Source organism: Cyprinodon tularosa, unplaced genomic scaffold (assembly GCF_016077235.1).
Source record: "Cyprinodon tularosa strain WSP-4 unplaced genomic scaffold, ASM1607723v1 ctg274, whole genome shotgun sequence".
Taxonomy (NCBI): domain Eukaryota; kingdom Metazoa; phylum Chordata; class Actinopteri; order Cyprinodontiformes; family Cyprinodontidae; genus Cyprinodon; species Cyprinodon tularosa.
The window spans coordinates 589,890-605,553 of NW_024038979.1; the positions used below are offsets into that span (position 1 = coordinate 589,890).

The following is a 15,664-nucleotide window of genomic DNA, read 5'->3' on the forward strand; positions in this document are numbered from 1 at the left end:
CCCAGTTCCAGAAGCTCCCGACCGTCCAACCATATCTATGGCCACTGACAGTTCGGTGTACGTCGCGTGGATCCCGCGAGCCAATGGCGGCTCTCCGATCACAGCGTTCCGTGTGGAGTATAGGCGCGGCCGCAGCACAGAGTGGCACGTGGCGGCGGATAATATCTCACCTCTGAAGCTGTCTGTGGAAATCCGCAACCTGGAGGCTGGTGAGTTTCGATAAGGCCGAGAAATCCAAAGGACTTCTGTGAGATTTTCCTCCTGCATCATCACTGTGGTGCTTAAACATGATCGTTTTCATCCGCCAGGGTCCACCTACAAGTTTAGAGTTCTGGCCTCCAACATGTACGGAGACAGTCTCCCCAGCACTCCATCCAAGCCCTACCAGGTGCCACAGGCCAGCTCACGCAACGCGGACCGGCCGGTGGTCGGACCTCACATCTCAGCGACGGACGCCATCAGTGACACCCAAATCATGCTGCGCTGGACTGTGAGTTGAACAATCCAAACATTTTATTTCAACCCTTATTGAGAATCTGACTGTTGAGTTTATTTAAGCTTTCCCTCTTGTTTATTTAGTGGTTATCCAAGTATGATGGTACATTTGCCAGTTTAAACATTTTGTAACGGTTTGAGAAATGAGGACAGAAACAGAAGAAAAGGATATATTTCTTTTGAAGACGATGAGGAATGGAAATAAACCTGCTTCTCTAGTGTTTAGAGAACTCAAAAGCTCTTCATGCAAGGATGAACAATGTGTTGGACTGTCATAGTGACACCGAAGCAGAGATTCAAAGGTTGTGGGTTTGAATCCCAATCACCTCTGTCCAAACAGGTGTGATAACTTTGAATGGCTTCTCTCTTATTTCTCGGCCTTTGATGCCGTTTAGTTTGTTTTATAAAATGACCAATATTTCAGTCGGTTAAGATTTTTATATAATTAGCCAAAATAATTACAAAAATACATTTTTTGGCCGATTTCTGATCTGAAGTTTTGTTAAGGTTTGACCAATTGATACTGGCGCTGATGTAGGATTAAAATTGTGTATTTTTTAATTCTAAATATAAACTGGTACAGTGAATTGGTTTTGTAGACGCCTACATTTAACCCTTTCTTTAATCTGAAAACTAAAATCTACTTTTAAGATTTTAACCACCGATTCACCAATCAGGTTTTAATTATATCAACAATTTATCTTTTAAAATGTATAATGTGCTCAACTTTTATCCATCCAGTCCCTAGCTCACCTATTTTACCAAATATGGTCATAAGCTGGACAAACAACTGGTGGCGTCACAGTCTCTGTTTTTAAAAGCAGTCCACTTGCTAAAAGTAATATAATGCATCATGGAAGCAAAATATTTAAACAAGGGTTAAGAAAATTACACAGGTGACTGAGTCAGACGCTCACAACCAGTCTCACCTTCACACACACGTCCCTCCTCACACACACACACCCCTGCTGACAATAAAATGAACCAGCAGTGGTTTATGGTTACATAATGAGAAAGCCTTGTGATACTTTGATGGTTCATCTATATAAAAAGGTTCAGAGAGACATCTCCTAAACTGGAGGATATCTTGTGTTTTGCAGCAGCAGTACCTGTCTGAGCTGCTTCCTGTCCATGCTAAGACTCACATCTTTCAATGAGCTGATGATTGCTGATTAAAGGAAACTCCCTTTCTGTTCTGATTCTGCCGTTTGAGCTGCTGATGGATGCAGATAGTTCCCCTCATTTTCTATACTTAACTTTAGCCAGCCTCATTTTTTTCTTCGGGCAGACGGGGCAATCACCATCTGCTGATAACGAGGCCCACCATTAGCCGCGGGGGAAACACGCCCCCTCTTTGGGTTGTAATTGCTCACTGATTTTCTGTGGTCTGACAAAACTGTTTTTTCCTTTCAGTACGACCCTTCCAGCAACAACAACACTCCGATCCAAGGCTTCTACATCTACTACAGACCCACAGATAGCGACAACGACAGCGACTACAAGAAGGAACAGGTGGAAGGTGAGGGAAGCGGTGAGCTTGACGCCTGCTGCAGATTAAGTTCACAAAGTGTTTGTCGACAGCCTCGTCCCAGCGTAGATGTAACCTCACAGCGGGCAGATAAATTGGGCGCTGGAAATGTAACGGATACTAGGAGGAGAGAGAGAGGGAGACATCCCTGCCCCTTTGATTTATAGAGACAGGGTGTCTTCTGAGGTCTGCTTTTGAGAAATGGTGGCACGCTAATGGTACAGAGCGTAACCGGAGCCGGTCCAGAGGAAGGGGCTCAGGTTGCTTCCTGGAATGCTAACAGTTGATCCTGGTGCAGGAAGGGAAGGAGAGGCATCTATTCACTCAACACCACTCTGCAACCTCTGAGCATGTGACCGTCCACGCATTCATGGGTGTGATGGATAAACTCTCTGCCAGAGTGATCTTCAAAACGCCAAAGCGACTGAAAAGGTCAATCAGTGAAGCGTAGGACATAAAGGACTTTTTAAATCATTTTGATCTCTTTGTGCGTTTCCATTAGGGTTGCTCAATTAATTTAGCCTGGGTGCCAGTCCGAACTTAGTCCCGCCCACAAGGTTTGAGTTCGGGGAAGTTCGGTCTGGCTCTGCTCCATAGTAGCGCGAGTATTAAAGCCCACTGTCAGGCGATCCAATCAAATTGTCAGGGCGGGCTTTATACGATAATGGACAGATGATCAAGAGTAACGTTATCAACCACGTGACCAAAGCGCGCTTGGGTGACAACAATAATGGCTGCCGCTGGAGAGTTTGGATGAGTAGATTCTGCTATTAGGTCTGTTCTAGAAGATATCGACAGCAAATTAATTTTAAAAGAGGAACAGAGAAACGCGATCAAGTCTCATCTTCTTATTCTAGGCGTGAAACTGCACGCTTTGATTTTTGTGGACAACAACTATGCCTCGCTTAAGATACGTCACGCACTCCGTTGCCCTTATTGGTTGTAGATCTATCCAATTGAGTACAGAGGCATTTTTTTCCTGGTTCGTTCAAAACACGGCCCATAATCACAGCTCTATGGAGCAGTATCAGACTCATATTCTGACTAGAATTGAGTCGGACTACGTCAGGCTACAATTAATTGCATTTGCAATATAATCGCAATTTCGAAAAACACAATTTTCAAATCGTAGAGCCATTACATTTTAGTCACATTGCATTCAATAAGAATACCGTAAATTCTCTAATATTGGCCTGTATTCCAATAGCGGCCGGGTCTCTAATAATGGCCGGTCTCGCTGTCAGAGGAGGTAAATAATGGCCGGTCTCTAATACAGGCCGGGGCTATAAACGTTTTTTCTGGGCATACCTCAACATTATACTTGTGGTAGTAAGTAACATACAAGTACCACAGCCCTGCGCAGCTGGACGACAGGCCGACTGCTGCCCGTCTGCGCGAGGAAGAGAACAGACACGCAGCAGAACATGAGGAGGAGCGCGAGTGATGAGGAGATTAAAGGGAGAGATGAAGAGGAGGAGGAAACTGAGGAGGAGGATTAAACAGAATTGGAGGATTTTTTTTTTTTTTTTTTACTTCAAACCAAGCGAGACATGGTAACTGTACTTTTTCAATAAATGAACCTAGTGTTTTATAGGTTCAAATAGACACAAAATCTCATTTTTATTCATTCCACTGGTAGTCTGTTTTGCTCAAATAGCAATAGAGGCCTGTCTCTAATACTGGCCTCTATCCAATAAAGGCCTGGACCGCGATGCACTTGAGTGAAATAAAGGCCCGGGCCTATATTAGAGAATTTACGGTATATTTCTAACTCTAACTCACTTATGGTGGGTTTGCTGTCACACAGAAGGGAGGGAGAGTTGCAGCTAGCAGCAGATCCATGCATGATAATAAAAGTAAGAAACTTTTTTTATGCAAAGGTTACAGTAAAGACCTGCAAAAATGGATTTTGGACAAACAAGCTTTGAATGTCATGAAAAATCTGAAACCCTGGAGTCACACCCTGCAGCACAAGCATCTATGTGCTAGTGCTTATTGCAATGGAAAATGGTGATATTTGTTGAAAATAACCGGTTTTATTTAACAGACTTGCTCAGCCCTATTTTCCATCAGTTTGATCTAATGGGCATATTGAACTATTGCATGGGGAAAGCTTAATGGAAACTCCCTGAAAAAATTCGTTAAAGGTTTTATACTCGCTTGAGGTGTTTTTTGCGGAAAAAAAAAGTTGATGCACAAAACAGAAGATGATTTTTTTTCTAATCAGCTCTGACTTAGTCAAGTTTTACCTTTAATGACTGATCAGCTGTTTCTGCTGTTGGCGTATTCCCAGATGTTCCTATTATGCTTATAGACATAACTGGAAGCAACATCATCATTACTAACGTATCAATGTTAGAACAACTTCCCTGATTGCATTGCTTTCATTAAAACTTTCCTCCATTAATGGTGGTCAGTGCTAGATTTCAGCCTTTAATTCCTCTTTTTTACACCCATGCATGACGACATAACGTGATCGACGACAGAGGCCTTTGTGTTCCTTGGTTAAACCCAATGGAAACACAGCAAATTTGCATTTCCTTTTTTTGTACCTTTAATAGTTTGAATTGAAAACCTGCTACTAAAAACAAACTGGAACAATGATTAGTTGCTGAGTTTGAAATCCAGACAGCATGCCAGTTTAGGTCAAGATTATTCACCATGATACATGTCTGTAGTCTCATTCCAACCTTTTTTTAGGCACAAAAAGCAGCGGTCTACCTTCGGATGTTTCACCTCAAAAAACAGCTCGGGTTGTATAATGCAACCCCAAACTCCCTCCATTGTGCCTGTCAGTAGAGAGGACTTTTGCACTCCTCAACTGGTTTGCCCCACACATAACCATCGGAACCAACTAAGTTTATCTTGGAACACGGTTCCAGATATTTATGTCTTTATTTTGCCCGTCTTCAATGAACTGTAATCTTTGTTGTGCATTATCTTTAGAAGGGGCATCATTTTGAGACTGCTGCCATGCAGCCACTAACAGGCTAAACCCCCCCAACCCCTTTTCCTTTGCAGTACGCTTTTATTTCCAACAAACAACCTCTGGATATGATGCTGAGCGAGGCACTCTACTTCTTTAGCCTTTTTTCTGACAGTATACAGTAATTAAGTAGATGTGATTAGATTTTTTGTTTTTCATAAAGAATAAAATGTTTAAGAACATAGTTTTGCACATTGATAGCCATCAAAACAGTGTTTATTCCGGGAATAAAACAGCAGAACTATATTAATCCCATCATTTCTGTTTTTAACAAAACATAAAGCATGCAAGTGAATTCAGTATAACACTGAGAAAATAAAGAAATAAAGAACATGTGTTGATAAAGGCAGCCAACTTCCAGAAGCTTCTTTAGATAACAGCTGCTCTAACCGATGAATATAAAGACTTTTTTTCACACGCATAATTAACAAATCAGAGAAACTTTAAGCATTTCACTTCCTCTCTTGCCGTGATCTCTAATCTCAGGCTGAAGACCTGCCCACACCACGGCTTCTTAGCCAATGAGCCTGCAGCAAAAATCTATTTGCGCTGCAGAAGGAGGGCGCCTATGAAAAGATGCTTTAAAGGAATAGTACACCCAAAACATGATTAGCCTTCATTTTCTACTCACCCCCATGCTGAACAAAACTCTGGAGTACTTTTTTGATATCTCAAATGCATCTGGAGATCTGGGAGGCTTCTTGCTGTCTGCTGACATTCAAATAATGGAGGTCTATGGCGCCCGAGACAGAAAGGTCCATAAAAGTCCACAAAAACGTGTCAATATTCCTCCATACTGCTCGTCCAATGTAATCCAAGTTTCCTGAGTGGGTAGCATCCAGAATTTACTCGAAACGAAGTCATTTAGAACGTTTTAGAGCCTAAACAGTAGTGTATAGGATTTCCTAATAGCGCCCCCATGCGCGCTCACGATTCTACGGAAGCCGGCAGACCAAACCGGCGCATTCAGCTCGGCAAAGAACTCATGCTCTTCCTCAACACTGAAGTCCTCAGACATTTTTCTTTCGTTGTTTCTTTCTTTGCACAGGTAAACAGCACATTTCTTCTTCTACGCTTGCATTATCGGCAGAGCAGACGCTGAATGCGCACTTTCTTCCGGTTTGGTCTGCCGGCTTCCGTAGAATCGTGAGCGCGCATGGGGGCGCTATTAGGAAATCCTATACACTACTGTTTAGGCTCTAAAACGTTCTAAATGACTTCGTTTCGAGTAAATTCTGGATGCTACCCACTCAGGACACTTGGATTACATTGGACGAGCAGTATGGAGGAATATTGAAAGGTTTTTTGTGGACTTTTATGGACCTTTCTGCCTCGGGTGCTATGGACCTCCATTATTTGAATGTCAGCAGACAGCAAGAAGCCTCCCAGATCTCCAGATGCATTTGAGATATCAAAAAAGTACTCCAGAGTGTTGTTCAGCATGGGGGTGAGTAGAAAATGAAGGCTAATCATTTTTTGGGTGTACTATTCCTTTAACTGATGGAGTTGTAGTAATGTGCTGCTCTAGAAGCATTACAAACATGTTTAAGTGATTAATTGAATTAATGAGAAACTAACACAGTTACATAACCTGCTACTCCCAACACTTGTTTTCAGTTGTTTTCAAGGGGAATTAAACTTTATATAGTATATTGACTACTTTAAGATTGTATCAGTCCAGTATTTTATCAGACTAGTTTGCAATATTCTGTTTATGCGTTTGGCAGACGCTTCCATCCAAAGCAAATTTCAGATGAGGATAAAGCAATGCCGTAAATATCAAAGCTTATAATAAGTAACTTAGAAGGAAGATCACTAGCCAGGTTCTGTGACGGCTGACAGAGGAGAGGGTGTAGAGATGGAGAGCAGGCACAGCGGGAGGAGCAGAAAGAGAGGGAGGAGGAACATACAGGGAATGAGCTCTTACTGCAGATTAAGTTTTAGATGACTTAAATACACGGTGCTGGTGGAGGTGAGTTTCCACCAAACTCAAGTGCTTTAATGGATTCACTTGTGATAGAAACCTACATTAGAAATCCAAAGGGATCCATTTATTATTTGAAATGAAGCTGCTTTGTGAAATGTGCTGCGGTTCTGTTTACTCCTTTCATTTATGCTCAAGACTAAACTCTTCAGGATCTAGATTTTAATTTGCAATCACAAACTTTATGCAAAAAATAATAATATTAACAATAAAGATTCTCAATTTTAAAATGATTTAAGATAAAAAAGCCAGTCTAAATGCAGCTAATTCAATGACATAAATATTTACTCCTGTAACTCCCATGTGTTAAACCATAGGTCTAGGCAGCAGGCTTTCAAAGGGTCACTGTTGGCCACTCAGACCATAAACAGCAGCTTATTTCAGCCTCATTTGTTGGAAATGTAGCGTTTCCACATCGGGAGGCTGTTGTCTCCTGTGTGATTCCACAACGCGTCGCGGTGTGACAGTGTGTGGTTGTGCAGCCGTGGGGAATGTACGGAGTGGGAATACTGGAGGCGAGCCAGAGCAAACATGAAGCGGCCATATATGGAGCTGGATCAGAGTGAAACAACTGTCTGGGTCCTGCTTGATCTGAAGCAGTCGGCTGTTGTGGTTAAGAACAGGGACTGAACTGGAGACAAGACAAAGAGCTGCTACACACAGCCAGATGAACAAATTCTGGCTCCTTAAGGGGAAATACACAGGAAGGTATCTGTGGTTCAAATGTTCTCTGCTGTAGTGAGGGTTCCTGTGGGAAATGGTACAGATTTCCAGGTCAGAAATGTGAAAATGAGCATATGGAGAAACATTTGTTTCCAGACGTTATCCCTTATGTTACCATTTAAAACTTGTATTTCCATCCATTCTTCCTTCCGTCAGTGCTTCATTTCCTTTCTTGTCTTTTTTAGCCATTCTTTTTTTTTTGTTGCCTTGTGTCCTCTCTCCTTTTCTTTTCTACTTTTTATTTTTTTATTTTACATTTGTTTCCTTCGTATCCTTCGTATCCTTCCTTCCTTCCTTCCTTCCTTCCTTCCTTCCTTCCTTCCTTCCTTCCTTCCTTCCTTCCTTCCTTCCTTCCTTCCTTCCTTCCTTCCTTCCTTCCTTCCTTCCTTCCTTCCTTCCTTCCTTCCTTCCTTCCTTCCTTCCTTCCTTCCTTCCTTCCAGGTTCTGTATTTAAAGTCTGAATACTATATTCATATCTTGCATAGTTCACAAATTGAGTGCTGCAGCAGTGCTTTAATAGCCTGGGTGCCATTCCGAACTTAGTCCCGCCCACAAGGTTTGAGTTCGGGGAAGTTCGGTCTGGCTCTGCTCCATAGTAGCGCGAGTATTATCGCCCACTGTCAGGCGATCCAATCAAATTGTCAGGGCGGGCTTTATGCGATGATGGACAGATGATCAAGAGAACGTAATCAACCACGTGACCAAAGCGCGCTTGGGTGACAACAATAATGGCTGCCGCTGGAGAGTTTGGATGAGTAGATTCTGCTATTAGGTCTGTTCTAGAAGATATCGACAGCAAATTAATTTTAAAAGAGGAACAGAGAAACGCGATCAAGTCTCATCTTCTTATTCTAGGCGTGAAACTGCACGCTTTGATTTTTGTGGACAACAACTATGACTCGCTTAACATACGTCACGCACTCCGTTGCTCTTATTGGTTGTAGGTCTATCCAATTGAGTGCAGAGGCATTTTTTTTCCTGGTTCGTTCGAAACACGCCCCATAATCACAGCTCTATGGAGCAGTATCAGACTCATATTCTGACTAGAATTGAGTCGGACTACGTCAGGCTAGTGCTTTAGTGCAAACATTTAAAATTAACTAAAAGGACTGAAAACTGTTTAATGAGAATTTAATTCAATTAATTTGGATATCATTTAGATAACACACATTTCACATGTCATCTCATTGCACTTTACAGAGACAATTCAACCAGATCATACAGCCATATTGTTTCAAGGTTTCCTGTGTGTAACCTTGGCATTCATCATTTTTTAAAATTATTTCAGGTTTGAAAACCTGGCACATGATTGGCCACCTGCAGCCAGAGACCTCCTATGACATCAAAATGCAGTGCTTCAACGGTGGAGGGGAGAGCGACTACAGCAACGTTATGATCTGTGAGACCAAAGGTAAGGACAGCCAGAGCTCTCACCCTGCTGATCTATGATCTGCTTTAGTTACGGTACACGGCGTTCCTCCTCCTCCTCCTCTCTTCTTCACTGCAGCTCGTCAGTCTCCAGGTGCACCAAGTCAGCACCCCTTCACCCCTCCCGGTCCTCACCCTCCAGATCCCCCAATCTCCCCCGGAGGTCTGCTGTATCGAATCGTGGGCTGCGTGCTGGGAGTGATGGTGCTCATCCTCCTCTCCTTTATCGCCATGTGTCTGTGGAGAAATCGGCAGCAGAACAACATGCACAGTGAGAAAAATATCTACCACTAAGCTGTGTCCAAACAAAAAAAAATAAAAAGCTCTCAAAAAAAGCTTTTAATAATAGTTGGCTCCACGGCGGTTTATGAGTCATATTCCCAGTCTTCACTCCAGTGCATGTAAGGATCCCGAGGTGCTTACAAACGTCTTGGCTTGTAGTTCGCTAAACTCGCCCCTTCACCCTTTGGAAGGGGAAATATTAAAACTTTGGAGGAAATTTGAAAAAGAGTCAAAGCTCCACTTTCTGTAGCCTGTTCCCCATCATCGTTGTGACTGTTTGTAGTTATTTACTGGAAAACACAAATGTTGGGTCGTCACTGTGATGAGACACCAACATTAAAGAACACATTTAGCCACAACACAGTGCGACATTTTCTCCTGTAACTTTGATCTTAAAATAATTAGAAGTTTAGATTTTTTTAGCTGTGAAGAAATGACTTTTTTTTTTTAAACCCAACCTTGCAGAGTATGACCCCCCCGGTTACCTGTACCAGCCGGCGGACCTGAACGGCCATGTTCTGGAGTACACCACGCTGACGGCGGGCGGTGGGCACATGAACGGGGGCGTCCATGGGGGCTACAGCGGCCAGATGTTACCTCAGGGCTGCCATCACCTTCACCACAAGCTCCCCAACGGCATGGGGCTGCTGAACGGCTCCGGCGGCTTCATCTCACCCGGCCACCCACACGGCCACGAAGGCTCGCTGCCCCACAGCACCCATGACTGCGACCACCCGCACCCCCACCACCACCTGAACGTGAGTCCTCTGCTTCAAAGCTTAACTGAAACATTCACACTTTGTTTTTGTTGTTTGAATAGATTAATTTTCCTTTTTTTTTTGTCTTAAAAGGGTGGAAGCATGTATACAAGTCTGCCTCAGAAAGAGACGTCTGATTGTATGAGCTGCCAGAACATCTGCAACAACAACAGGTGGGAAAAGATCAAACATGTTGATGTTATTGAAGTTTTATCTCTAAAAACATCCAGGTTGAATATATTGCCCTGTGGCCTTCCATTTTATAACACTACTTAATGACTTCTATTACGCCGTTGACTTATTATTTATCTTTGGCCCGATGTCGACATGTTCACGTTTATGATCACGGTTTCCTACTAAAGCGCAAAACAATCAGCTGTTTCACCGTGTCTTCTGTCCCAGATCCTCCCAACACATTCCCACAATCAAATAAGCTCAGTAATAGTTAGTCTAATGATAAAAGAGGAGTTCTGTGGGATAAATATGTTCACCTAAAAATGTTTCGTAAATTAATTTTAAGAAGGGTTCATTAAGATGACCCTGTTATATAAAGTGTATCAAAGTCCAGTTAAATTGGTTATCGGTCGTGATATTGGCTCCTATCAGAGAGCAGGTATAAACACTCTGCAGGTTATCTGCAGCTGCAGCTGTTGGAGCAAACAGGACAAGTTCTCTGTGAGAGGTATTGGTGTAGAAATAAAAAATGTTAAACTTTTATTTTTTTTTTTTTGTATCCTTTATGGTGTAACACCGTCTCTCGCTTTTTTTGCCAAAACTCTTTTGTATTCAGGTTCTTGCGCATCCGTGTCACTGATTATTCTCATAACAGATAAATAAATTACTCCTTTTTCACATCATTTTATCTACATCACACAATATTTCTGATATTTTTTATTTTTTATGGTTCAATACAGCCACTGGGTTAACTTTATATTCATCAGGCTACTCATTATCTGCTGTTTCCATGGTTACTGCTTTGATTTCTAAGTTTATATGCGGTGGTCTGGCTGCTGTTTTTTTTACACATGCTCTTTTCTGCGGACCGTATAAAAAAACAGAAAAAACAAACAGAAATAGACCGTCTTCTCTCTCTGAACTTAATGTGTGGCGTCTCCAGCAGCAGCTGCGTTCCTATTGGCCAATCAGTGGATGTTCGCCATAGCAGATGTCATAATGTGGGATCGACATTCTAAACTTCAGACTCTGTCAGATAACCATAGCAAGTTTTCTTTGGTCGCAAAATGCTAAAGAAGCAGACGTCTCAATCTGCCTCATAAGACCACAGATTTAGAGCCGCGGCCAAAAATTCCTCCACGTTATTCATGGAGCCTTTTGTCTGTGACAGCTGATAGTGAGAGTGAATGGGACACACCAACTAAAACTTATGAAACATTTCCAACATTAAATCATAAGCTTACAGTTCTTTGTTCAATTTGGGTAAAAAATAGGTGTTAAATAAATGCATGGAAAAGTTAATTATGAATATAAAAAAATCACAGCAGGGAGGTCAGGAAGTCAGATAGTTTTGCAGTTCAGAGGATGGATTGAACAGATCTATCAAGATTTGACGATACTCTTATGTAGACAAGATGGGCAAAGGGGGGAGCACACCTTTTTAACTCCAGAATATCTGCCCGGGTCATCAGCTCACATAGGAGATGGCAACATGTTGTCTACCTTCTCAACAAATCTGGCCTTTATTTGAGTGCATCAAGAATAATGACATGATTAATAAGTTCCAAAGAAGCCATCTGCGTTTGGTGGAAGGCCAACACCCTGAACGCACCACACTCACTTTGAATCCTGGAAGGAAACCTTTTAAAAGTTAAAAACGGTTTGAGACGGAAGGGGAAGTTTTTATCTTCCAACAAAACGAGCCTAAACTTACCGTATGAGTTTGATTGACTCAGTCAAATCCCTGCATCTAAGAAGCTGCTGCAAGACCCACGAAAAATCATCTTCACAGAGGCTCTCCATCCATTCTGACTTGCTGGAAATGTTAGTCTCCTTCCTGAAAAAGCTGCAGCTGTAACTTAGTGAAAGGTGATTTAACAAAATATGGCTACAGGATGATTTTTCAGATATTAATTGTAAATATATATAAGAAAGTGTAACCTTTCCGTTCCTTTTCACTTCACAATTATACACAACTTCTATTTAGACTAACATTAAATCTCGATAAATTTCGCTGAGGTTTGTTATTTTAATGGAAGGAAATCTGAAAAGGTCTAAAGGATGCAAAATAATGGATCTTTCAAAGCAAACTGCGCTGAAAATATTAAACATTCCTCACATTTTATAAGATGCAGCTGACAGCCAGTGCTTCTGAGGCCCAAACAGTCTCACACACACATGCATAGATGCAGCTTTGGCCTCCAGCTTGTCTTGTTTATGTATTTAAGGGTCCCCAGCATCACAGTTTACTCTGTGTGCATCCAGCCAGCAGACCTAATGAGCTCTGTGTTTATTTACCTCTGGCTGCAGAGGAAGGGGGGGACTGGGAGGGGTTGTCACAATCCCGTCATCTATTGATGGAGCGAACTTGAGTTTGGGGAAACTTGGGACACTTTGCTGCAGGCAGCATTCAGCCTAAAACCACAACATGTCACTGTTACATCAGAGCTCTTTTGGAGCAGTTTCTGCAGCTGTGTCGGAGTTCTGGGCTTGTTTTATAGTCTTTCTGTTCACATAGAGGTTTATTCTCATTCGCCGTCTTGTTAATCTGCATTCGCATCTCTTCCTCTGTCTGCCCAGATGCTACAATAAGACCAACGGCACTCTGACTTTAATGCACCGCGTGGCACCTTGCCAGCAGGACGGCCTGGAGATGGTTCCTTTGGGCCAGGTTTCTCCACAGTACCACGGCTCGGACCCAGAGGCCGATGCAGGCTTCCAAACGCCTGATGGGAACAGGGAGTCCTCGCCCTCCAAGCATTCCTGTTGCCTGATCGGGAGAAATGAAAACTGTCAAGGGGATAGCACAGGTGACTGAGCCACTTTTTATCCATCTATTTTCAATCACGCTTATCCCTGCTGGGGTTGTGAGGGGTGCTGGTGCCTATCTCCAGCTGTCAGTGGTCGAGGCGGGGTACACTCTGGACAGGTCGCCAGTCCATCGCAGGGCAACACAGAGACCAACAGGACAAATAACCATTCACGCACACCAAAGGAGAATTTAGAGAAGGCAATTAACCTAACAGTCATGTTTTTGGACTGTGGGAAAAAGCCGGAGTACCCGGAGAGAACCCACGCATGCACAGGGAGAACATGCAAACTCCATGCAGAAAGACCCCTGGCAGGGAATCTAACCCAGAACCTTCTTGCGGCAAGGCAGCAGGTGAAAAAAAAAAAAGTAGAAAACTACCGTATTTTCACAACCATAAGCAGTCTCAGTTATGTGTGCCATTACTGTATTTTACACACACATAAGGCGCACCGGATTATAGGGCGCATTTTTTATATACCGGTACATGTCCTCTGCTACGTTTAAATACCTCTACTGCGTATTTAAAAATAGAGCGGGATCAAAACTTAGTATGATTGTGATTTATTCATGTATTTATTACAATGTATTAATTAAACCCATCAAAGTCATCATCCTCCGTTTCTGAATTAAACAGCTGCACTAAATCAGACATGCCAATTTCCCCTTCTTCGCTGTCAGAGTCACTTTCCGTGCCGGGCAGCTCCTCGGAAATGATGCCAGCTTTTGCGAAAGCTTGAACAACAGTGCCAGCAGACTGTTTAGTCCAAGCATCAACAATCCATCCGCAAACGGTGGCGTAACTTGCCCGGCGCTGCCTTCCACTTTTCGTGAAACTGTGGTCTCCGTCTGTCATCCATCGCTCCCACGCCGCTCGCAGCCTTACTTTGAACGGGCGGTTCACACCGATGTCGAGCGGTTGAAGTTCCTTTGTCAGACCTCCCGGAATAACAGCAAGCACAGCTTTCATTTGTTTCAACTTGTTTTTCACATCGGCTGTGAGATGGGCACGCATGGAGTCACAGATTAACAGCGATGGTGATGCGTGGAAAAAACCACCTGGTCTCCTCACATACACCTGCCTCAGCCACTCTTTCATCATCTCCTCATCATCCAGCCCTTTTCATTAATAATGACTTCCACACTTCCCCCCTTAACGTTCTCATGGTGGTCTCAAACGTCCGCAGTAACAACACACATAGGGCGCGCCGCACTATAGGGCGCGCCGCACATTTTGAGGGTAAAAAAAGACATTTATATGCGCCTTATTGTCGTTTATTTCCTTTAGTATCATAAGTATTACCTTGGTGGTTTTTTTTTTTTTTTTTTTACAGTCCCTCACATCATATTTATGCTTGTTGCGGAGAAATCTGTGGAGTTTTCTTAAAAATTGCAAAACCATCTAATCTTATTTTTTCTCCATCTTCTTAGCAGCTGAGGAGGAGCCAGAGGACAGCGTGGAGATGGAGGACTGCGTGTTGTCTTGGGACGGGCTCGGCCTGCCAGACTTGGACTGCGACGAGAAGCCTGGTTGGATCACCAGCGGCGGCCTGGTTGGAGAGCTGATCCAGGCTGGGCCGCAGGAGACCTGAAGAACGGAGGGAAGCTGTGGAGGACAGTCAGAGACACTGCATGTTACGCTGAAAAAGACTCAGAACTGTTGGACTGAGATGCCATGAGAGACATTACGGGATGAAAAGACTCGGAAAGAAACAAAAAGACTCGTCATCCCACTGGAGGGAAAACTCATCAAACTCTTTAGATGACTTATTTATTTTTTGTAGTAGTAAAATATTATTTCATATGAATGTATCTGTTTAAAAGAAAAAAGTTTGCCTTTTATATTATTTATGCCTTTTGGATGAGAAATACTTTTTACGGTATTTTTGTTGTTGTCGTGTCCCTTTGTGTCCCACTCCAGTGCTGAGATTAGCGACTTTCTGTGTAAAGTTTTGTAATAATATAAAAAGAAGATATGGGAGACATATTGCAGTCCTCTCAGAATGTCTTTCTTTTCCCCTCCATCGTGTTCAGCACACCCTGAACTTCCGGGCCTCGGTCCAAACCCATCCATATTTCTGGCAGGCCTTTGATGTGGCTCGGCGATGGGCCGTTCCGCTGTGGTGACCCCTGAACGTCGGGAACACTCCCCGCACTGTTCAGATCAGGCAGGCTGCGCCGTGCTTCATTGGATACTCGATAGTTCATCACTTTCCAGAAAAGAAAAAAAGAAACTGGTTGCTTTGAGAGCAGCTTTGACCTTTTTGGCCCCAATCTGTTGGAGAAGTGAAGCAGTCAGTTGCATTAACACCGAACTCCAATGTCTGAGCTGCCCTCTAATACTAATCGGTGGATCCTACAGGAGGTTAAATGGGATCACACCAAAAACCTGCAAAAAACAGATTTGCAACAAAACAAATAATGTTAATCTTTAAATGAACTGATTTAGGTCCTTAAATTATTGCATGTATTGATTTCCAGTTATTATATTGGGCAG

At 42.9% G+C, this 15,664-nt stretch overlaps 1 protein-coding gene across 5 annotated transcripts in view; it reads left to right on the plus strand.

Moving 5' to 3' along the window:
* The window catches only part of cdon (cell adhesion associated, oncogene regulated), a 53,904-nt gene extending 38,987 nt beyond the window's left edge, over nt 1-14,917 (plus strand). For 2 of the 5 annotated variants that reach the window (XM_038289940.1, XM_038289939.1), the window contains 9 exons: nt 6-209; nt 309-490; nt 1,909-2,026; nt 9,005-9,127; nt 9,224-9,415; nt 9,892-10,184; nt 10,278-10,357; nt 12,939-13,168; nt 14,599-14,917. In XM_038289940.1, coding sequence (XP_038145868.1) covers nt 6-209; nt 309-490; nt 1,909-2,026; nt 9,005-9,127; nt 9,224-9,415; nt 9,892-10,184; nt 10,278-10,357; nt 12,939-13,168; nt 14,599-14,759 — 1,583 coding nt within the window. In that variant the 3' untranslated portion in view covers nt 14,760-14,917. The remainder of the gene's footprint in view (nt 1-5; nt 210-308; nt 491-1,908; nt 2,027-9,004; nt 9,128-9,223; nt 9,416-9,891; nt 10,185-10,277; nt 10,358-12,938; nt 13,169-14,598) is intronic. The other 3 variants (XM_038289942.1, XM_038289944.1, XM_038289943.1) reach the window with 3 other exon arrangements.
* Nucleotides 14,918-15,664: the final 747 nt, after the last annotated feature.